General features: G+C 46.6%; 1 protein-coding gene across 2 annotated transcripts in view; it reads left to right on the forward strand.

The window, feature by feature from the left end:
• The window catches only part of LOC118791953 (serine/threonine-protein phosphatase 2A 56 kDa regulatory subunit gamma isoform-like), a 33578-nt gene that overhangs the window by 5933 nt on the left and 5400 nt on the right, over window positions 1–22245 (forward strand). The window contains exons 1-10 of one of the 2 annotated variants that reach the window (XM_036549539.1): window positions 7696–7878; window positions 13516–13715; window positions 16612–16722; window positions 17346–17438; window positions 17529–17659; window positions 17890–17949; window positions 18895–19003; window positions 19751–19804; window positions 21290–21460; window positions 21559–21686. In XM_036549539.1, the coding sequence (XP_036405432.1) occupies window positions 7785–7878; window positions 13516–13715; window positions 16612–16722; window positions 17346–17438; window positions 17529–17659; window positions 17890–17949; window positions 18895–19003; window positions 19751–19804; window positions 21290–21460; window positions 21559–21686 (1151 nt within the window). In that variant the 5' untranslated portion in view covers window positions 7696–7784. Of the gene's footprint in view, window positions 1–7695; window positions 7879–13515; window positions 13716–16611; window positions 16723–17345; window positions 17439–17528; window positions 17660–17889; window positions 17950–18894; window positions 19004–19750; window positions 19805–21289; window positions 21461–21558; window positions 21687–22245 lie in introns of those variants that run through there. The other variant, XM_036549538.1, reaches the window with a different exon arrangement.

Here is a 22245-nt window from a genome sequence, read left to right on the forward strand (position 1 = left end):
CAATTCAGGCTCCCATTGCATGAATATACTATATTGGTAAATTTTATGGAAACAGGTCAGCCTGTTACTAGTAGTTGATCATATAAAGGTGCCACAGTCAGGTGAATCGCTTGACAACAAATGAACTTGTACCTGACCGGTTAAAGAACTAGTTCAAACCCTCCTGAGAAGAGTAGCAATAACTGTAGCAAGTTTAAACACATGTAACCAGGCACGCCACCACAAAAACTGTGAAGAAATTACCTTGAATGGTGGTAATAATGAAGCAGTCGTTGGGGTCACTTTCTAAACAATTCTTTTAAATGTGAATCTTCCAATAGTAAAATGCATCTAACCAATCAGCACCCTTATAGAAACCGGAAGAGAGCTTTTGAAAAGACCTAGATGACAGACGTGTTGAAGGGAAAGAGCATTCTCTGTGCTAGCTGCTAGCTGACAGGTGATCACTGTCGTTGTGTTTTATAGTTCTTCTCACTGTGAGCAGTGAGCAGTGAAATTGGTTATGGGTTTGTCCCTGCAGGCTGACTACTTGTGTCATTGTCGATGCTGCAATCACCACATTCCTGTCAGCAAAGAGACATTACTTTCTGTTTTTCTTTGGAATTTGACTCGCTGGAATGTGTAGAACTTTTTATCCCAGACCCTTTCGGCATAGTCAAACATGTTTCCTCTGCCAGTGAAACCTGAAATGTAGTAAACTGAAGTGGAGTTTGGTACTCTCCACCTGACTTGGTGACCAGTGCCTCATTGGAAACGGTTGGCTTTCAGCCGTCCTCCTGCCTGTGTGGAGCGGTTGGGCCTTCCGAAGGTGATTAAAGTTTCATGCTCGCGGCGGCTTCCAGCAGCCGGCCCTTTAATGCCCAGCAGGTGCCTCTGCTGCATAATGTATGGGGCAAGCCTCTCTCCGCAGCCCCCGCAGGGAATGCCCGCCTTAGCTCACTTACACAAACTTTCAGCAGCCACCTGTTCAGTGAACACTGGGTCTGTGGGCAGCAGAGGGGCTGGGTGTTCCTCCTTACCCACCAAGGGGGACATGGGCTCCTTCGCGCCATCCGCAAAAGCTGAGGCATCCCGCCAGCCCCAGACCCCTCTGCGGCTCATTTCAGCCAGATGGTTTCAGTCTAGGATTTTTCCCTAGACAGGGACGCTGAGTGCAAAGCTGGAAAAGCATTTTTTTTTTTAATATGACATAATAATGTGACATTTGATAACGGACAAATTAATCATGCCCCTCCATCGATAGAGGTGCATTGCGTCCAAGCTTGCTGGGCTATGAGAACAGCGTTTCCTCTTTTTACAACCCCAGGAAAAGGTTTTGGTTGGACACACACATGCATGTAAGGCTATGCTATTCTTTAAGGCCCATCAACTCTGTCTGTGCAACCCTTTTCCCTGTAGTTCTTTTGTGAAATATGTAGAATATAGATTTTTTTGTTTCCAAAAGACTTCAGTTATTTAAACCTCTAATTAGTTGCATGTCTTAAATGGGAATTGTTCATGTGTAATAGCCCTTGGTGGCTTTTGAAATCCTGTGGGAGCTGCTTAATGACTCCTCACTTGTAGCTGCCTGGGAAGAAACTCCAGAAGGAACCAATTTTGGACTGTAGGGGGTGTATCTTTACTGTCATTTGGTCATATGGGTATGTTATACAGTCTCCACAGGACTGTGACACCCCCTGCTCCCCTCCACTTACTGCGTTTGTACTAACCCATCTCAGCGGTTTCTACAGCAAGCTGGCCCAGGTGGAGTTTTTAACCAGCCGCTGATACGCCTGCCTGCCTCACGCTTGTAACGATGCTCCGCGTTAGAGCTCTGTTTCAGAATGCCACTCGACAAGCTGAACTAGCAGCAGAGGCGAACAGGAACAGTGAACTCGAAGGGAAGTTGGATGCGCTCCAACATCTATATTTGGGGTAATCCCGAGACAGTGGTTAAATGCTTTTTTGTCCTTGCCGCGGGGTGAGCTGAGCAGCGTGCTGAACCATGCCGTATTGGCTGACTGGGAACGACTCAGTCAAAACGCAGACTGGCCACTCCTCCGCTATGGCAAACTCCTCTTCAGTGGCTAAACATGTCTGCATGCAGAGCTTACAGTTCTGCTACATCTCACCAGTGTGTCTCGTTCATTTTTGCCCAAAGTACCACCTGCAACTGAGATATCCCTTTCGGGATTTGAAGCTGTATCTCTCCAAGCATGAACATGTACGTGCCTCTCTTTACACGTAGAGATGGCAATGGTCCCTCAGCATTGTGTGGTTTCACTGTGGAGTCCAGTCGTCAGTCCCATTTGAGCTAGCGACCAGTAGTGTGTTCCCCCCCTGGTTGCTCAGATAGTGAAATTGCAGAACAAAACGGTTGTTACTTAGTGCTGCTGTTCTGCAGATTGTATGTGATGTTGCAGTCATGGAGCAAGCAGCAAGATCAGTTTAAGTCCCCATGAGTACACGGGTTATTTCCCCTCTGCAAATGTGAAAGCTGAAGTCATCAGTATGACACTGACTGCTGATGTTCAAGCCGTTTCTTGATTGTGTTGACTGATTGTAGCTCAGGTTTACTGCCACCTGTGTTGGTGAAATGTTTTATTTTTCCTCCCTGATAATCTGCTGCCATCTGTTGGGCACAGGATGGAAAATCAAGGTGCTAACCATAGGCATCAGTGACACTTTGACTTTGTGCTCTTTTCTCCGGTCAGTGCTGTAGGCAGGTGCTTGGGAGATATTAATGATTCATGATTTTTTTAAATATTTATTGTTCATTTTATCCACATGTGTCCTCATATCCTCTGAGGGTGGAAATTCTGTTTTGAATTGTCATGTAATTGTGCTCTGAAAAGAGGTGGAAATCCTTATTACAGTTTAATTTGGTTATGATTGGAGTGGTAATGATTTGCCAGCTGCAGCGTTCACCAGCTGTGAAGCCGTTTCATGCTAAGTAGACTCCACTGTGTGGAGCATGATCAATAAACCATTTACATTTACATTTATTTATTTAGCAGACGCTTTTATCCAAAGCGACTTACAAAAGGTCATACAGCAAGTATAGCGACAGTACGGGGACAGGATGTGTACAGTTCCACAATGAGACAGTTCTCAGCTGAGAGCAGCGTCTGTTTGAGGACACAGTACTATTAGATTTGTACAATTACAGCCTATAGGGCAACTAATACGATACACTTTCAAACTTTCATTTAAATTACTTTATTACTCTTTATTTTCTTTGCAGATGTCCGTATTGAAGCTGAGTGGCTTGGCTGACAACATACATATAATCAGTTTGCAGTGATGTGAAGGTGTGATAAAATATCAGAATCTTTTTCACCTGTCATGCATAACTTGGCTCAAGAGGAAGTGTAGATCTAGAGCAATTATGCTGAAGGTGTAAATGTGGCTGCCAAGTACAACAGAACGAGAGTGCCTCAGGTACTGTTCCACATTTGTGGGTTTGACAGAGCTCAGGGTGTACTGTACCTGTGCATAGACAAACCTCCATTATTCTGCTTTAAAAGGGTTGACTCAGCTGCCCTCAGTCCTTCTACAAAATCCACATATCCGCGTTTCTGGGAGCGTCTGGAACTTCACTGGTACAAAAGTTGAGTCAGATGTGGGCTACGGTGATTAAGAGATTGCTCTGTATATCTGCCCAAAATAGGTTAATCATGAGATTGAGAGGCTACTTAAAGATCTGACTTGTCTCCATACCTGATGTGTCCCCACAGCGTTGCTGTGACCTCAGCTTTAGGCGCTGATCTTAAAGGGGACACTTGCCACCTCGCTACATGCCTGTTGACTGTTTCAGTTGTCGGGGAGTCACTGCAGTTGAACCTTGGACCGACCACCTCTGCTCCCCCTCACATGGAGCTTATGCCTCAGGAAGGATGTTAGTGCTATGGTGTTAGCATCTACGTCCTTGACTCAGCAGGTTCTTGATTACTGGTGTGTTTTGGGTCTGCTGTTATAGCACTACTGTGTTTGGCTCATTACATGTCTCCTGTTCCCTTCATTGACACTTTCCAAGTGTAAGAATGATATTTGTGTCTGTATTTCTGATCATCTGTTATGCAGTATATAAGATGCTCTGGATAAGAAGAATAAAATGTAATGTAAAATGTACTGTAAATAAGTATGTTCTCATTTCTCTTTTTATTTGCCTGTATACACCTGTACTGCTTACTCCCTTTAATCGCATTTTGCATAGTAGCATGCTCCATTTTATTGCACAGTGAGCACATTTTGCAGGGGTCGATGCATAACATAACAGTCCTGCACCCATGCAGCTGGTGTCAGAAAGGCCTCCTCTGAGCTTCCCCCACTACAGTCAGTGCTGAGTCTGTGAAGCATTGAGGCTTTCAGGCTGTACCATCTTCCAAATGAGGGGAGAGAACACGGAACCCCCCAGCAGCCAGCCAGAGAGTGTCTCCCCCTCCACCCCCCCCCCCCGATGGGAGGGTTGTTAGCATGGCCCACAACCATAGCAACCTCCCTGCTGACGCAGCTCTGTGGTTGCCATGGGTACGTAATGTCATGGCAGTTGCGGCAGGGAGCTGGTCATGGGCAACCTGAATGTAGGAGTTGTAGAATAAGGGAATGAGGAGTTTCTCCAAACTCACACCCACACCACAGGAGATTCACCGGCCTTCCAGCTCATGTGAAGGTGGTCGTTTTTCCTCCAGCGCAGTTACACATGACAGTGACAACTGTCAGTGGTGAGTCAATCACCAGTTTCGGTTCTCAGAAGTCGCCACAGGAGAGGCACCAACTGACCCCTCCAGTTATGGGGGATATGGTATGCTTTGGCTGCATGACACATTCTCATGGTTGTGGGGGGCAGGGTTCAAGTTTGGTCATGTCTTGCCGTATTAGGCACCAATAGGCATGTGCTGTACTCTTGCTATATAGGATGTCTCACTAGGAAAACCAGGCTCTGCATTAGGGCGATGGGAGGAAGTCATGATCCGTCCCTCCTTGTCCATCTACTCTGGCCCTGTGTGTCCATAGAGGAGCCCCTCTGCTGTGGCAGCTCCTGTTCCACAACAGCACATGCGTGTATTTTAAGACTGCTCTGTCTCATGACATTTCTGTCCCGGTGGGGGAGGGGTGATTGGTTCCTCCAGGCAGAAGGCTGGGGCTATGGCAAAATCAGAATGAGCAAGGGAGGTGAGTAAACGAGTCCACACTTCCTGTGATATCACAAGTACGTGCTGGAGGGCCAAGAGGAAGGGTGTTATGTGGAATGTATTTGGGGCACAGTTCACTGGTATAGTTCTTGTGTTGTGGCCCATGACGTTGTCCCGAGAAACCATGGCAATGGTAGCAGCGTCAGTCTCTGGAAATCACATGGGAATTAAAAAGCTAACATTGCTGATATGTATTAAATGCAAATCTGAGAATGGGTATTAGTGGTACATGTTTTATAAAAAAAAATTATATATGTGTTGTTTTGGACATCGCCTTTTTTTTCCAGGTTAGTACAAGTTAACTTGTAGTGATGCTTGAATGGTGGTGTGGGTGCACTTGCTAGTCTGAGAGTGTTGTTAATATGCTCTGTTACTGTTGCTTGTATAACTTGGGTGATTACACTTCTGATCTCTTGTGCTGAAAGTCGCTCTGTATAAGAGCATCTGCTAAATGCATGTCATACAATGTTGGTGTCTAAGGTGAATTTTTTTTGTCTTTGGTGAACCATTTCCTATAACTTCAACATGCTATTACTAAATACAGCTGCATATCATTTTAACAGTTTACAAATTGGTTGGAATTAGTACAGTGTGATTACAAAATGGGATGTAGAGAGGGATGTAAGGGGTACCCTGAATGTGTCCGTGTATATACCTGCATGGTCATATACATTCATGCGCACACACACAAACGCAAAACAGATACATTTCATGTGTACACCTTTCAGAATAAGTTAGTGGTAACTTCTCTTACATCTTCCAGAATTGTAGACCATTAAAAAACTGTTTGAGACGTTGCATGGTTTGAAGTAAAAGAAGGTAAATGGGGAAGGTTTGTGTTTGGTGGGCAGTCTGTTCATGCTGAAGCGCGCGTGCCCGCGGTCAGCCCTTAGGAGCGCTGTGTTTTAGCTGTGTGTTGTCGGCAGATGGTGTAGCGCTTTCCCGGTGAGTCAGCGAACATAGATGCGTGGGACGCGATGGTGGTCTTCTCCCACGCTGGCCCAGAGACCGACCCACAAGCGCTGCTGGCACCCAGCTAATGAGAGAGAGAGAGAGCCACCTGCAGGCAGTGAAGGGCCATTCTTTAAACACATTTTCGGATTAGTCATCTCACCAATGTTTCTTCTCACTCACTTTGTGTGTGTGTGTGTGTGTGTGTGTGTGAGGATACTCTTAAAAACACTGCATAATGAATTTGTTCAGTGGAGTGTGTGACTATGGAACGTTCCAGCTGCATCTTATCTCTTCCTCTGTGGTGGGAAGCAGCTGATGTGAAAGCATCCTGCTGAGCGGGCCACCAGCCTGTCACAGTGCCTTTATTTTACCCATAATCCATCTCTCTCAGTGCTGAGAGGAGTGCTGAGCAGAGAAGCTGGGAGCACCATTTTTTTTTCCTTTAGTCTTTGCTGTGTCAGCCTTCCAGGTCTTGAATGGTCCCTCTGGCCATGGTTCCATGCATTTGGCATTTCAAATTGGCAAAGCCTCTCTGCAATAGCAAATATTTGCAAAATAATCAGGAAGGGGCTTTCAGGCAGGGTGTAGCACTGACAGGGCGGAGCATCGGCCATGTCTCGCGAGCAGGGGACAGACTCCACATGGCAGTGGGCTGGTGGGGTCAGAGTTAGGGTGCGTCTCTGTTTGGCTCTGCCCCCTTACAGCTTGCAGGCTCTACATGCTGCTGTCACAGGGTTGAAGAGCTTGCAGAAACGCACCGGCACCCTGCCAAGGCACTCCCTAAATGCTGTTTAATGCTCCGCAGCCCGGGAATCATGGACTTTGCCTTGGCTGTGTTCGATCTCTGTCATTTTCACTCTGCACTCGTATCTTTGAAATGTCTGGAAGCAACACTGGATAAGGTTGGATAACACTGGAAATGGTTCATTACAATCAAGTTTTTTTTTTGTAATTTTGCTGCTCAGATTATTTATGTCCAGAACAACATCTTAGAAGTAAAACATTTTTGTGTTGTTCGAACCATAAATAATAGTAACAGAAATATTTGCAGTCATATTATACTGAAGGTTATGGGTTATGTCAGAATCCAGGATCTTTGTAGAGCAGTAGGATCAGTGACCGGGGGAGATTTCAGATGTATGTCATGCTTAATCTGTATATTATTATTTCCTGCAGAGATGGTCTAATTTTAGGCAATTTACACATCTTACACTGAGTTGCATTGCAGCTTGTTTTGTGTGTTGTCCGTTTCAGTAGCAAGATATTAGCTGTGGAATAGAATGAGCAGTTCAGTGCTTCCTGCCCAGAGCAGAAAGAGACTGGATTCACCCGATCCCTACTTTCAGAGCAGCCAATCACTGCCATGCACAGCTGAGCAGGGGGAGGGGCTCTCCAGTTCATATTTAAAGCCCCACCTCCCCTCCTCCCTCTCCCAGCCAATCACCCACCCCCACCTCCCCTCCTCTCCTGCTCGCAGTCTGACGGAGCCCTCCCACGTGGCCGCAGCCGGCCAATCGGGTCCCCTCCCCTGGCCGATGACATCACCCAGCAGCCAGTTTCCCTCCAGCGGCAGGGAGAACTTCATTTTTTCCTGAGCTGCTGCCTGCGCTAAAATGGAGGCCCACGGCAGGCCTTAGAGCACAGACCTCCCAGCCGATGCTGACATGTAACTCCCCGGGAAGCACGATGGTGGTCGACGCGCCCAGCTCCAACGGGCCCTTCCAGCCCGTGGCGCTCTTGCACTTCCGAGGTGAGCCCCCCTCCCCTCCCCGGTTCCGTTCGCCTGGCTATCTATAGGAGAGAGCGGGGGGGGGGGGGGGGGCATGCAGGAGAGAAGGAGAACACCGCTGTGTTTTATGGTCGCGATCAGAAAGGCGCTCAGTTTGGGGAGATAACATTTTCCGGGTGTGTGTGTGTGTGTGTGTGTGTGTGTGTGTGTGTGTGTGTGTGTGTGTGTGTGTGGGGGGGGGGGGGGGGTTGGTGTTGTGTTTCATAAGGAGAGAGGGCTGTGTTTGCGCTGCTGGTGTGGAGCACTGCTCAGCTCCGCTCAGCAGAAGGGGGGGTTGTGGGGAGGGGAGGGGGAGGGGGGGTTACTCCTCTCTGTCCTGACATTCCCATCCCCCACTAAGCCTGCCCATGTCAAAGAAAGTCTCAATGCTGGGCAGGGTGTGTGTGAGTGCATACGGGTAACGCTTGTGTGTTTGTTTGTGAGCGCGCGTAAAGGGGGCCATTCCTGCCCTCGTGCTCTCTCTCTCTTTCCCTTTCTCTCTCTCCTCTGGCTCTTGCCACACAGTGCAGATCGCCTGAAGCAAGCAGGCAGCCACTGCAGCAACACTGGCGCGCGTGTGTGTGTGTGTGCGCGCACACGTGTGTGTGTGTGAGTGAGAGACATCAGAGAGAGCTGAAGGGTCGTGCTTCTCTCCCTGTTAAACGAGGGGGAGCGCCCAGTGCATTTCACACACTACGCGTGAGGGTAGACGAGGCTAAAGGGATGACATCACAAGGGATTGGTGTGTGTGTGTTAGCTTCTGTGCCTGGGTTTAAATTTGCTAAGACTGAATGAAAACACATCAAAAAACTGAAAATGCTTAATGTTGAAATGGCCACTTAGAGACTCGACAGAAGCACATTTCTCTGTTATAGTCATCTCGTCATAATTGAGAGTAGGATCATTTCTTCCCTCCTTATTAAGGGAGCTACATTGTGTTGCGTTTGCCCAGATGGGGCAAATGCAGCCTTCCTCATCATATTTCTTGGGTAACTTGCCACTATTGGCCACATAAGTCAAGGTGAATTTATCAAACTTCAGACTAAAGGTGCTTCACATACTGCTATGCCCTCCCATGGAATGCTGTTTTGGAAGCACCTTCATCGCAGTAGCCCTTAGGGGTAAATACCACAAACAGCACCTGTAGCTTTCCGGCGGCATTGCGCAATCTGAGACTGAATATTTTAGGACCATGCTGAAACTTCATCACCGTTGTGTAATGTGATCAGTCATAAGGCAGGCACGGCGAACAGGTGGAACACACACAAACGTGAGCGAAGGAACCGGTTCTGGAACGAGGGAGCAAGCTCACAAACGAGGGAAGGAGCTTTGGAACAAGGGAGCAAGCTTTGGAAGGAGGAAGCAGGCCTCAGCACGCAGAGTCTGGCCCCGGCTGTGTCATCTCATCTCTGTCGCAGAAGGTCACGTGACCGACCTGCTTCCCCTTGTCTTTCTGTACCTAATTGGTTTGGCATGTGCTCTTACTCTGGCTTACAGGCACTGGTCACACACACCTCTCTCTGTCTTGACAGCCGTAGCAATAGATCAAACTCGCAGCTTTTGCTTTTGCACACTTACTACATGAGCAGCTATACTCGTGTGGCTTGTACGCAGTGTAAAAAAAAAAAAAAAAAAAAAAGAAACTCGTACACTTGGATGGTTGTGATAGCTGTTCCAGTTGAGTGCATGCGTCTGGATGCATTTTTGATGCACACATCTACCAAAGGCGGGAAACCCGATCATACCTTTGTGGGCCGTGTCCTCGGGCGTTTATCAGACAGAAACCTCCACAGCACAGGCCCCGACAAGGAGGCACGTTACTTCACCGTGATGTTACGGTTCCTCCCAATCCCCCCGTTAGCTGGGGCTGTATGTGCCAGCTCTCAAAGCACACCGGCTCAGCAGGGGTGCGAGCCGTCCCCGAAATGTGCCGCCGGCGCCTGGCTCTGGGGAAAGGAGGCTGGTTAGGTAACGGTTTGCGTGAGCCAAGTGGTTGAATGGTCGGTACAAAAGCCCACAGGCACCATGGCCCTTGAATAGCTCAGCAGCCACCGCTGCCCTCCAGAATCAACAGGGATGCTTCAGAAGAGCATTGAAGGACATACACCTACATCAGTTCTCTTAGCTCTGGCCATGGGGTCATCCTTTGCATGCTGGCTGTTCTGTAAGCTGTGAGTTTGGCAGGAGTGGTCAGGGTGCAGCACCTGCTTACATGCTGTTTATTTTTCTGTGACACCATGTGCAAATTCATTGGCAGAAATGAAGCATTGTGCGATAAAACTGGACACAGATGTGCTTCTGGGTCAGGTTAGGACAGTTTCCCTCTGCAGGGGAAACTGCAGCTTTCCCCTCCCATCAACCACTTATTATAATAAGTCCAGGCCAGACCAGTTGCAACGGACAGGCTGAGTGCGTTGCCCCCTTTGTTTTGACCAGCCCTGCATTTGCGCTGTTTGTTTGCTCTGAATGTCTTCAAGCTCCTCAGCTTTGGCTGAAGCACAATTTGAACTGCACAGAGGTAAATGGAGGGAAGGCAATGTTGACTGCAGAGTGGAAGTGAAAGGTCAAGAAAAGGAGCTGGTCTAGTAACAACATCCCATTTTCTATTCCCCAGTGGGGCACTCCCATTGAACACATGCTACAGTGTATATATCTAAAATGATATCTGTTGAGGGCTCAGGCCTTTGATGGAAGTGGCCATGAGAAGGTGGGTGTGATCATGTATGTAATGAAAGTGACCCCTAAAGGATATGTATGTTCTTTTCTGTAAGGAAAGTGACTTTGAGAAGGTTGATAAGATCTTGTCAATGGCAAAAGTTTAAATAATTGCGTCCGTAACTAAAGGGAGCTGAAGAGTCTCTGCTCCCTGAGAGCAGAGCCTCGTCGTGTCTCCGCTCCCTCAGAGCGGCAGCGGCTCGTCGGGTCTCTGCTTCTTTCAAATTGTCTCTGGTGGAGAAAACCCCTCTAGCAGCAGAGTGCCACTTCTCATTTGGGTTCTGTAACATGATGTGTTAATCATGTAAACACAAGGAGGTGGAACAAAGTGACTATTACGGAGCGCAAGTGCTGCTTGTGGTTATCTTGTTGTGAGCCAAATAGTGTTTGTGAGCCGAGGGCCACGCTGAATCAAGCGCGCTCTCAGCCACCACAGACATCACCTGCCAGGGAGCTCGCTCTAAATTTGACAATGGTTGATGCTCTGGAAGTTGGCGACACCGTGGCACTTGGCAAATACATTGCTGCTTGCCAGAGCTGACCTACAACAAGCGAGCCACCATCTCAGACATGCTGTGTACATTTGGTGCACTTTTGGTACTGTACCCCCGGTATGGTGCCCTCTGAGGAATTCTATCTCTCAAGCCATGACATGTCTCAACCTCTAAAGCTGATGATGAAACCGGCATAGGTGAAAAGGGCAGTCAGTTCCTTTTTTTCCCTCCAAGCAGGTGTCAATCTAATGCTAAAGGAACGTTTTACATCCGCACAGAGATCAGGGACTTGTCAGGAACCCTTTGGCTGCTGGTTAGACAATCCAGACGGCAGATACTGCATGCTCAGGTTTTGCAACTGATGATGTTCATTCAGCCTTTGCGGTGCACCAGATCACTGCCTTCGTGCCCTCTTGAGGATGCTGAGTGGTACTGATGGCTGGTGAGACCTTTTGAATTCCCTTCAGCACCATCCGCCACACTAACCCCGGCAGCTTTCGTTGCAAATGGGATAAAGACACATCTCCGTTAAGGCTGATTTTAGATAATCCCCCTAATCCTTTCTCTTGAATAATATTTTTTGGGAGGGGAGCGTTGCAGAAACAGATTATGCCATTGCCTTTTTACTCTGTATGCTGCCTCTGAAAACCCCAAGACACCGTTTTAATTTGAGTAGATGTATGTGCCTTCACTGAGAATGGCTCTGAACACAATGAATCCGTGCTAACATATTTTATGTAATCATCTGTAATTGCATGTCTGTTTCCTCACGGGGCTCGGGGTGAGATGGAACATTGTGTCGACTCTTGTCCTTTTGTCCTTCATTTTCAGCTGACAAAGCCAAGGTTTTGTCATCTACCCACATCTACCCCCCCCCCCCCCCCATCCTCACCTGCTTTGAGCTGACCAGCTCGGGGGACCTACACATTTTTGGCAGACGTTGGTGGAGTTTTAGCTGCCTTTGGAGTAACCAATACACCTGTGTTTATGTTTGCTTTGCTATAGGAGTCAGTGCCGTATGGAGTGGTTTCTGTGGGATTACTTTCTGACCTCTCCACTGTTGTATCTTCACTGGCTATTCTAGCAGTACTCCCAGCCAGTGTGAAACAGTAGAAAAGGAGAGCACGATGCCAGCAGCCCTTCAGAGTAAATGGCTTTTGTCTTTTTTTTTTTTTTTTTCCTCTCTCATTGTACCTGTATGCAGGTGTGTCCGTGTGTTCATGTGTAAATGGGAGGTAGCTTATAGTGCATGCAGGCTCCCCCTCCCATCTCTAGAATGAGTGCTTTTAAAACTCCTCTCCGCCTCGTAGCATAGATCCCACCAGTAATCTAACGGTGTTCCTGCTCCAGTAGGTGTGTCTCTTCCTCTGCTCTGAGAAACTGTAGGTCGCATAGGAGAAATCCCAAAGGAGCAGCCATTTTTATTAGCTCTGGACCTCTGCGGCACTGGTGGCCTGTCCACCCCCCATGCAGGGCAGGTGTGCTGCTCAGCTGCTGTGCCTGCTGATTTTTGGAGCGTTCCATTCTCAGGTGGCGGGGAGGGGGGTGTTGAGTGGATTTTCAGTGAAATGGGGCTTGCAGCAGAGCATTTTTCAAACAAGCAATGTCAGTGTTTTTGGTTGTGAAATCAGTTGTGTCATTTCTGAAATTGGTTAAGCCAGTTTTAGATGTCTAAAAGTTTAAATGATAAAAATGTGGGGCTGAGGAAAGGAGTGCATTAAAAGGTTTCCTTTAAATGGAGGACACAGAGATTATGGCACACTGCAGTCAGTGTTTTGTCAGCCTTTACGTTTTGTCTTTACACTTAAAAGTTCTACAGTAACAGTGTTTACGAAGTATATCTGGAAATAGTGTGGTGTGACCCTTTCCACGTTCCCTTGGCCCCTCTCCGCTTCCCCTTGGCCCCTCTCCACTGCCTCAACGCTCACTCATGCCAGCTGGATCTTCAGCTATATTGAACTGGCTCTCTGGAGCTCCCTTGGTCGGCAGCAGGATGCTTACTGCTCGTCCTTCATTTGTCCTTTATCTGTCCAAATGAAGTTTCATGCATTGGAGTGCTTTAGTCAGTGAGTTAAACAAGCACTTTCTGAAATCATGGTGTCTGTTAGTATTTATATGTTTATGTAAATTGATAAATTGTATTAATGTGTTTATGGCAACTCCAGAAATAGTAACAAATGGTAAAATCTTGAGTATTTGCATGAAAATCAAGTTTTTGCTTCCTTTATACCCGTTGCCTGGTAACAGTGTTTTGTCAAATGTGTGGCAGAGGTGCCAGTTTGAATATGATTTTTTTTTTTTTAATGTTCGCAGCTGATAACAGATGCCCGATGGTGGTATTGCACTGCTTGTGGCTCGGCAGTCTTTCTTCTCCAGTGACACCAGCTCACGCTCTCTCCCCCCATCCTAGATGTCCCGCCTGCAGAACAGGAGAAGCTGTTCATTCAGAAGCTGAGGCAGTGCTGCGTGCTCTTTGACTTCTTGTCCGACCCGCTCAGCGACCTCAAATGGAAGGAGGTGAAGAGAGCAGCGCTCAGCGAGATGGTGGAGTACATCACGCACAACCGCAACGTCATCACTGAGCCCATCTACCCGGAGGTGGTGCACATGGTGAGTGCCGTGGCGATGGGGTGGGGCCTGCCAGGGCTTCAGTTGGGAACAGTACAGACTGTAGCCATCCTCATGGTGAGTGACAGAGCCTGCTGGGGCGACAGGCTCTCTTGGCCCACCTGTAGCTTGGGGGTTACCATAGCCACATGCACAAGGGAGAGGCTTATTGGAAGTCATACCGGACTGTTAATTGGCTGCTCCCAGTTTCAGCTAAGCTCTTTTAGTTCAGCTAGCGTGTTTTTTGTTAATGGAGCCAGCCCCTCGAGTAGGAGGGGCTCAAAGAGGTTTGTTAACGATATGGGATGTGTGATTCCTGCACCTCCACATTCAGTGAGGCTGAAACGTGCCTTTGATTCCTTGTTTCGTTCGGCGCTTTCATTAATCAAAGTGGACCCCGGCGCAGAGCTGCAGCTGAGGCCATTCAGGGTGCAGATGCGGCCGTTCTTTACAGATGAGCTCCGCTCATCACCCTGCTCCTCGCCCCGCCCTCCCCGCCACTCACCGCGCGGCCACGCTTTGAAGTGTGCCCACTTTCATCATCAAAGGCGCGAGACGGCCGGCATGCTAATGACCTGCATTGTCATGTTTATGCCCCTTGGCCACCGTGGCCGCCGTGTCGAAGGGCCTCTTGTGAAGTGAATATTGCGTCTTCAAAGCTTGGTTTTGGTCAAACATCTGCTGCGTCTTCACAATCCCCCCCCGGAGGGGCGCGGTGGGTGTCGCAGTTTCTGTCCCAGTGTCCTTGTGAGTGAGACGCTGTTGAAGGAAGTGTCCAGGTTGGTCGGCTGAAATGGCTCAACTAAATTGAGCTAGCGCAGAGCGGAGCCTGTGTGTCATAAAATGTGACTGTCACCAGCCTCCTGCACCCACGCTGTAGAAGGACCGATAGTGACATAAAACGGTCAGTCATCTAGTCGGGTCAGCCAATAGGAGTCGACTGTGTCTCACTCTGAGTCAGCCAGTAGGAGTCAGTCATATCTCACCCTGAGTCAGCCATTATGAATTGGCCATTTATTGCCTCTGATGTCAGACTTGTGGTGTGTTCCTCTGAAATATTCCTCAGTGTAGTACAGTGCATGCAGCATATGTAGTGCTGTAAATGTAAACCTACATGTGATAAATAGGGATGCACCGATTGTGAAATTCTGGGCCAGTACCGATACTGATGTTTAAAATAACAATTTGGCCGATAGCTGATGCCGATGCTGATGTTTTTAAAATTTTTTTTTGTTTTTGTTGTCATTTATTCCCCCTTTTAACTATAATGTTAATTTGGAAGCTAGCTAGCTAGCAGTACTAAAGTTGTCAGAACAGGTTGCTTGCAGTGTCTGTGGTAAAATCAAGTATGTGGTCAGAAGGGACTCTTAGTAATATGACAGCTGAGCAAAGTGTGTGAAAGCCAAATTAGCTAGCAAGCTATCTGCTTTGTTTTTATTGTAGGTAGCTAGCTATGTGTTTGTTTGCAAGGTGATATTTGTATTTGTTAGCGGAATGCGATAGTGACTAGCTAGTTACATTTATTGTTTTGTTTGTATTGTAGCTAGCTAGCTAGCTAGATTTGTCTTTGTAAGGTGGTATTTATACTTTTCAACTGAATGTGCAAGTAGCTAGCTAGCTAGCTAATTTGGCTTTCACACACTTTGCTAGCTATCAAACCACTACAGCTTCATCATGGCTCTTATGAACAAATAGTTAATTTTAACATTTGTACTACAAGCCAAGGTATTGACTTCTGATCTTAAATACCGTTTCCTAGCTAGCTAGCAACTTAATGTTAGTTAGCTAAATAGCTACCGTTAAGTGTGCCAGGTCATTCATTCATTGGTGGATATAACTTTAAATCCAGTAACTATCTCTTTTGAATTCTTTTAGGGATCTTTGCTGACCCATCTGGCCATTTTTGTTTTATTTCTTCAAAAGGTAGATACAGACACATGTCAAACTTTTGGTCCACTTTGCCATAGATGCTGACTGAAAGAGTTACCCTGAGCATGACGTAAGAGCAAAATGACCGCCATGTGAATAAGGCTAATGATAGTACCACCTATTGGATCTTCTCTGAATCTGCAGCTGGGTAGGCTACTGTTGTCCAAGTCACACCGCAAATAACCAACAGATAAACATCGGCCACTGCCATCCGTGAATGTCAGCTTATTTTCCGATGGGCCGATGTCAGTCAACACAGCGAATATCGGCCGATACCGATGTATGGCCGATAAATCGGTGCATCCCTAGTGATAAAGAAATTTGAGTCGAGTGAAAGAAACAAGCTCATGCAAAGATAGAGACTTGGTAACATTGGTATCTCTGAAGTTTATGTATCAGCTTCCAGTAAAATCAGACAGGTGTCCTTCCAATGCTGACCCGCAACCTTTTCTCCAGACGTCACCAATACTGGGTCAGAAAAGATGAGTAAAGGTAAAGATGAGTTTTACGTTTATTCATTTAGCAGATGCTTTTATCCAAAGCGACGTACAAAAGTGCATATAGTGGGCAAACAGGCACAAGCGCAAGATGTGTACAGGTCATACAATGCAGATAGTGCTGAAGCTGAGCACAAGGTCAGTGTAGCGAGCCAGAGCTATTCTGATCTAAGGCAACATATATTGAATACAATCACTGGGACAGTATAGTACAACTATACTACTTAAGCAAAAACATGCTACAAATACAAGGTATGCCCACGTCTGAAGGGTTGGGTTATTGGTTATTGGGTATTGGTTGTATAGCACCAATATGGGAATCACTTGCCACAATGAGTGCTACTATAAGGTGTGCAACCATAGACCAATGCCGTCTACTTTTGTGTTTGTGTAGTCTGGATGATGATTGAAATGCCAGTTTCTGCTAATCTGTCCATTTACCCATAATCCTCTTTGCCTCTGACACGCCACAGTTTGCGGTGAACATGTTCCGGACACTTCCACCGTCCTCCAACCCCACTGGAGCAGAGTTCGATCCTGAGGAGGACGAGCCTACACTTGAAGCCTCGTGGCCACACCTACAGGTAGGACCAATCGACAGCCATCCAGCATTTGCCTGTTTGAATCCCAGTTAAGACACCATTGAGCCATTGCCACTGTAAATGTACAGCTCTAGAAATGGACAGAACATACAAAGACAAGAGAGACAAGTCACCCAGATGGTGGGCGTCTGCTAAGCAACCAAATGTGCTAATTGCGGTTTGAGGGATTTGGCTCCTGCATTTTCTGTTCATACTCAGCGCCTATGATGGTCCACTCAGAGTACATTATGTGCTATTGGCCCTGCAGTTGCAGCTCTAAAACACTCTGACTTGCTGCTGTGTATGTGTTTAAATTGGGTAATAGATGGATGAGGTGTGGGCCAGGCTGCCTTCAATGGAAGCACTCACTGAGCTCACTGAGGCTTTGGAGTGGCAAAAAAGCCAGTTTCCTGTGTGCTTGAGTGACTTGCATGTCACCCTTGGGGTTAAATTTGTCACTTTGAAGCATCAGCAAATTGTATCAGCATAACTGAAGCAGTCAGTATCTCGCTGTCCTGGGGCTGGGTTTCTTTACTTGTGACTGGGTTTCATGTCATCGATGAGTAACGTTCCACACAAATTGGAGATGCTTAAGTCTCACTTGTCTTTTATCCTTTTTATTCCAGCTTGTCTATGAGTTTTTTCTTAGGTTCTTAGAGTCGCCAGACTTCCAACCAAACATAGCAAAGAAGTACATCGACCAGAAGTTTGTGATGCAGGTAAATGGGGGGTCGTTTTTGCCTCTAAGTTGGTTTTATTGCTGTGGGAACTGAGCAGAAGTGGAGTAATACCCCTGTGTGTGATTTTAGCTTTTAGAACTGTTTGACAGTGAAGACCCTCGGGAGAGAGACTTCCTGAAAACCACTCTGCACCGAATTTATGGCAAATTCTTGGGACTGAGGGCCTACATCCGGAAACAGATCAATAATATATTCTATAGGTGAGTGGGCAGACAGCTATGTTACAGACACGATGGTTAACTATGCTTTTGTACACAAGTGGTCTCGCTGTAGTCATATGTGTGCTTTTGCGCACCAAACCTTTCAGGTTAAATTGTGTTCAGTGTTTGTGAAATTGTAAGAAGCTTGTTTTCTCACAGATGTTAGACTTGTAACACCTTTGTATTGCAAAATCGATTCAAAATGTATGTTTTTCTCTTGCTCTTCCCAGATTCATTTATGAAACGGAACACCATAATGGAATAGCAGAACTACTCGAGATATTAGGAAGGTATTCTATTTATAATTCTATATGTTCTATGTTCAGTGGAAGTTTTAAAATGGTATAATTCTGCTATAAATATCTGCACCTGTTGGTGGTGTTCAGATCTGGAGGGGCCCTCATACCTGAATGCAATCATGGATTTTGTTTGTAAAAGCAAACTGGAACCCCCTGATGGAAGCCCATTGGGTTTAGATTACTCCTCCCTGGAGCTGGAGCTGCTGTGTATTCAAAGGGATGCAAAACTGAGATTGTTCTCCTCTACAGGCACTGCAAAGCCCTCTCAACAGTCCCTGGATAGAGTTAGGGTTAGACATAATGTTAGGCTCAAAGTTAGGGTTATGGATGTGGTTATGTTGCAGGTTGAGGTTAGGGTTAGGGATTCTGTTAGGGTTATGTTGGAGGCAGGGCTTAAGGACACTTTTATAGTTAATATTATGGTTAGGGTTATGTTTATGTTGCAGGTTAAGGTTAGAATTGGGGATAAAGTTAGGGTTATTTTAGTCTCATTTTTTAGGGATACCTTTAGGGTTAACTTTAGGGTTAGGGTTATGGTGTTATGTCCGAGAGTAAGGTTAGGGTTTGCCTTATCCCATGACAAATCACGTGACAGAGTTAAATCAGTTGGCGCTGTGACACATTCTCTTGTAAAAGCATGTTCAAGACTCTGCCTTTCACTGCCAGAGTTGTTAGAGCTGTCAGAAGTTTCATGGTTTTATTTTGGGAGATGGTCAAGGTTAGGGTTAGGGTTACGGTTACTCAGATTTTCCTTTCTCCCTCAGACAGCCATAAGAAAGCATGTGGCTTTTCCCACAGTAGATATGCCCTGCAGTCACCATTTTTCCTTTGTCTAAGTGGAAACTGGGTGCCTCATGTCTCACATGGCTCAGTCTTCCCCTGCTGAAAGATCCTCCAAACCTGACTCATGGTTTCTGTCCTCTCACCTTTCGGCAGCATAATCAATGGCTTCGCCTTACCGTTAAAAGAAGAACACAAGATTTTCCTGCTGAAGGTTTTGCTGCCATTACACAAAGTCAAGTCCCTCAGCGTCTACCATCCACAGGTACACCAAGAGCATTTCCATCGGCTGGTCCACAGGCACAGCGATCATTTTCATTGGCTGGAGGAGGTGTCTGTTGAGAACTGAGGGTTCTCGAGTGTCTCCCTTTAAAATGACTTGGTCACGACTGCACAATATGGTACTTGGTTGCCATGGGAACAGCATTTTCTGCCTCTGGTCGACACATCAGAGGTCTGTGGGGTTACAGGAGCCAGATTCAGTCCCAAAATCTGACGTCTGATAGCATTGCAAATGTAAAGGCATCAGGAAGTGTAACATTCATTTTTATTCTATACATTTTATTAGAAATATTATTGGAAGATTTTAATCTCCCATTCAGAACTGTCATGACTTTTAATTGAAAATACCTCATGTTAAGAGTGGTTTTAGGGAAGAAGAATATCAAAGCTTTTCACTGCATGAGAATGTTCGTAAAATTGGTTGAGTACATGCTTATTGTAATGACTAATCTTAGAATTAATTTTAGATGCTTCCTAATTATAAAAATAATCATGTTCAAACTTAAGCTTAGCTTGGTCTCTAGCACTGGTGTCACCATGCATTTACTCAGTTACAGTTTGAACTGAATAGTTGTGTAGCTGTCAGTCAGAGATGTGGTAAACCCAGAGACCATGCTTTTAACCCCTGGAGCCCACAGGTTCCTGGCTGTCTCACGAACCCCAATCTGCCCATATGCCTTTTCGTGTGGTAGCCTGGTGTAGCATCTGACATAGACCTCTTTCCTTTCAGCTGGCGTACTGCGTGGTGCAGTTTCTAGAAAAGGACAGCACACTTACTGAGCCGGTGAGTCATTCATCCACTCTCTTCATGCCCCCCCCCCCCCCCCCATCCATTCAAATTTGCTGAGTGTTGAGGGAGAGCTGCCTCAGATGCAGCGTAGGTCTGGAAATGAGGCCTGCTCTGCGCCAGAATGCTGTAGCTTTTCAATGGCTGCTGGCACAACACAAATAGGGCTAATTTTGCACACTGTCCTGAAGCTGTTATTGACCGCCCATTACATAAGTGCATTGGACCATTGGACCGTCCTTGTCCTATGGTCTGAGGTGACCCAATAAATGTTGGATGGTTCCTTAGCCCAGCAGTAAATGTTGGACAATCCCTTAGCGACAGAATGCATGCAGCTGCTTATTGTGTAAAGCAGCAAGAGAAGAAAAACCTCAGCTCTGTTTCTCAACCTCATGCCTCTCTACTGGTCCCTAAAGCCCCATACAGCCCTTGCTCCAGGTTTGTCAGTTTCCCCAGGAACTTGGAAAGAAGAGGATTTCTGTAAATTCTTGCCAAGTCATGTAAATGAGTAACCTTAGTTCCCTCCCTTTTAGTGAATTTGAGGGCATCAGGTATTTCGGAATTTTAGTCATTAGGTACATTGTATGTGTAGACATGGATCTGTGGATGACTGACAGACAGCACACCCAGACACTTCCACTCACACACACGCGCAGACACACACACACACGCACGCACACTCTCACTTGTACACTCATGCACAGTGGCTTCTGTTACAAACTCGCTACTTCCCCGGCTCGTGGTTATGTAGTGTGTACGGGAAGTAGGGCTGCAACCTGACGTGAGTGTAAATGTGCACAAAAAAAAACAAATTCAAAATAAAACTGGCACTGGACGGCCCTCGGAAGGGATGGAGCCTACCTGTTGCCTTCAGATCCATGTTCTCGGTGTCAGTCTGGGCCAGCTTGGTCTTTACCCTGCGGTGGCGGCCAGCTCCGCGGTCGTCATAGGCGTTCAGGTTTTGTTTTTATTATTTATTTATTTTTAGTTTTCTTTTTTTTTTTTTCTAAAAGGGTTAGCACCCACCGTGCAGAATGCAAATAGAAATCCCTCATCCTGTGGGAGGACGTGGATGGCGTTGGCGTCTGTCGCGGTGTGGTTCACTGGCGTGCCGTCATTATTTTTTTTATTTTACCAACCAAAATGCGCATAAACCTAAATTACTTTCATCGCTAGCTCACACACTGATTCGGCTTCATGCCCACGAGTTGATCAAGCTCGGACCCTCCTTTTCTTTGGAGGCAAACCACATGCTCGTTTCAAACTTGCCGCCATTCCCACGCCAAACTCCACACCTCTGATCACCTGGAGCTCCTATGAAGGCAACCAGAGGTAGCCCCACCCCCCGAGGGTCCATCAGCTGCGTGATGACATAGCAGCAGGTGCCAAAAGAAAAAACCCAAAACAAAAGAATACGTGTGTAGGTGTGTGAGTGAGACACTACCCCCCCGTAACACCTCTCACCTGGCGTGTCGTGTGTAGGTGGTCATGGCGCTGTTGAAGTACTGGCCAAAGACTCACAGCCCGAAGGAGGTGATGTTCCTGAATGAGCTGGAGGAGATCCTGGACGTCATTGAACCATCAGAGTTCGTCAAGGTCATGGAGCCGCTCTTCCGACAGCTGGCAAAGTGTGTGTCCAGCCCACACTTTCAGGTGAGTGGCTGCACTCTGTGAGGGAGGGGGGCACACTTTGTAAGAAAAGGGATGCGCATCCTGTGAGAGGCCCATGCTGACTGATGCTTTACACACAGGTTGCTGAGAGAGCGCTGTATTACTGGAATAACGAGTATATCATGAGCCTCATCAGTGACAATGCGGCCAAGATCCTCCCCATCATGTTCCCAGCACTGTACCGCAACTCCAAGACCCACTGGAACAAGTAAGAGCGCCACCTGCTGTCATTCCATGGCAAAAAGAAGAGTCATACAAGCAGCACCCTGTGCAATATGTGTATAAACTGTTAAAGTTCTAATGAACACTACTGCTCACACAAGCAACCATGAATGAAAATGACCTCATGGGAAAACACCCATAGCTGTCAGTGGAATTGTTTTCAGAGCATTTATTTTAAAAATGATATTCCAGTAATGGTATTCCTCTGAAGAAATCAGTGCTATTATGAAAATTGAACTAGAGGGCATGGCAGGGATCCTTGATTCCTTTAACTGATTGACAGGTATGTTGTACAGGAAATGTTCCTGGTATAACAGTGAGTGGAGGATAGAGTAAACACTGTTTATAATTATTATCAGCCTCACTGAACTGGGCCTAAAGCCCTCTCCCTGTGGCCTTCTGAGCCCTTCTCCTAGTCTGTTTAGAGTAAACATAACATGACTGTGGTGCTGTAACAGTTCATTGACTTAAGCATACTGAGGAGCTCCTGAGCAATCTAGGGACTCAAAATTTAGAAATTAGAAGCACGGAAACAAAGTTTTTTC

The sequence above is a fragment of the Megalops cyprinoides genome, chromosome 17 (genome assembly GCF_013368585.1).
Source record: "Megalops cyprinoides isolate fMegCyp1 chromosome 17, fMegCyp1.pri, whole genome shotgun sequence".
Classification (NCBI taxonomy): Eukaryota; Metazoa; Chordata; class Actinopteri; order Elopiformes; family Megalopidae; genus Megalops; species Megalops cyprinoides.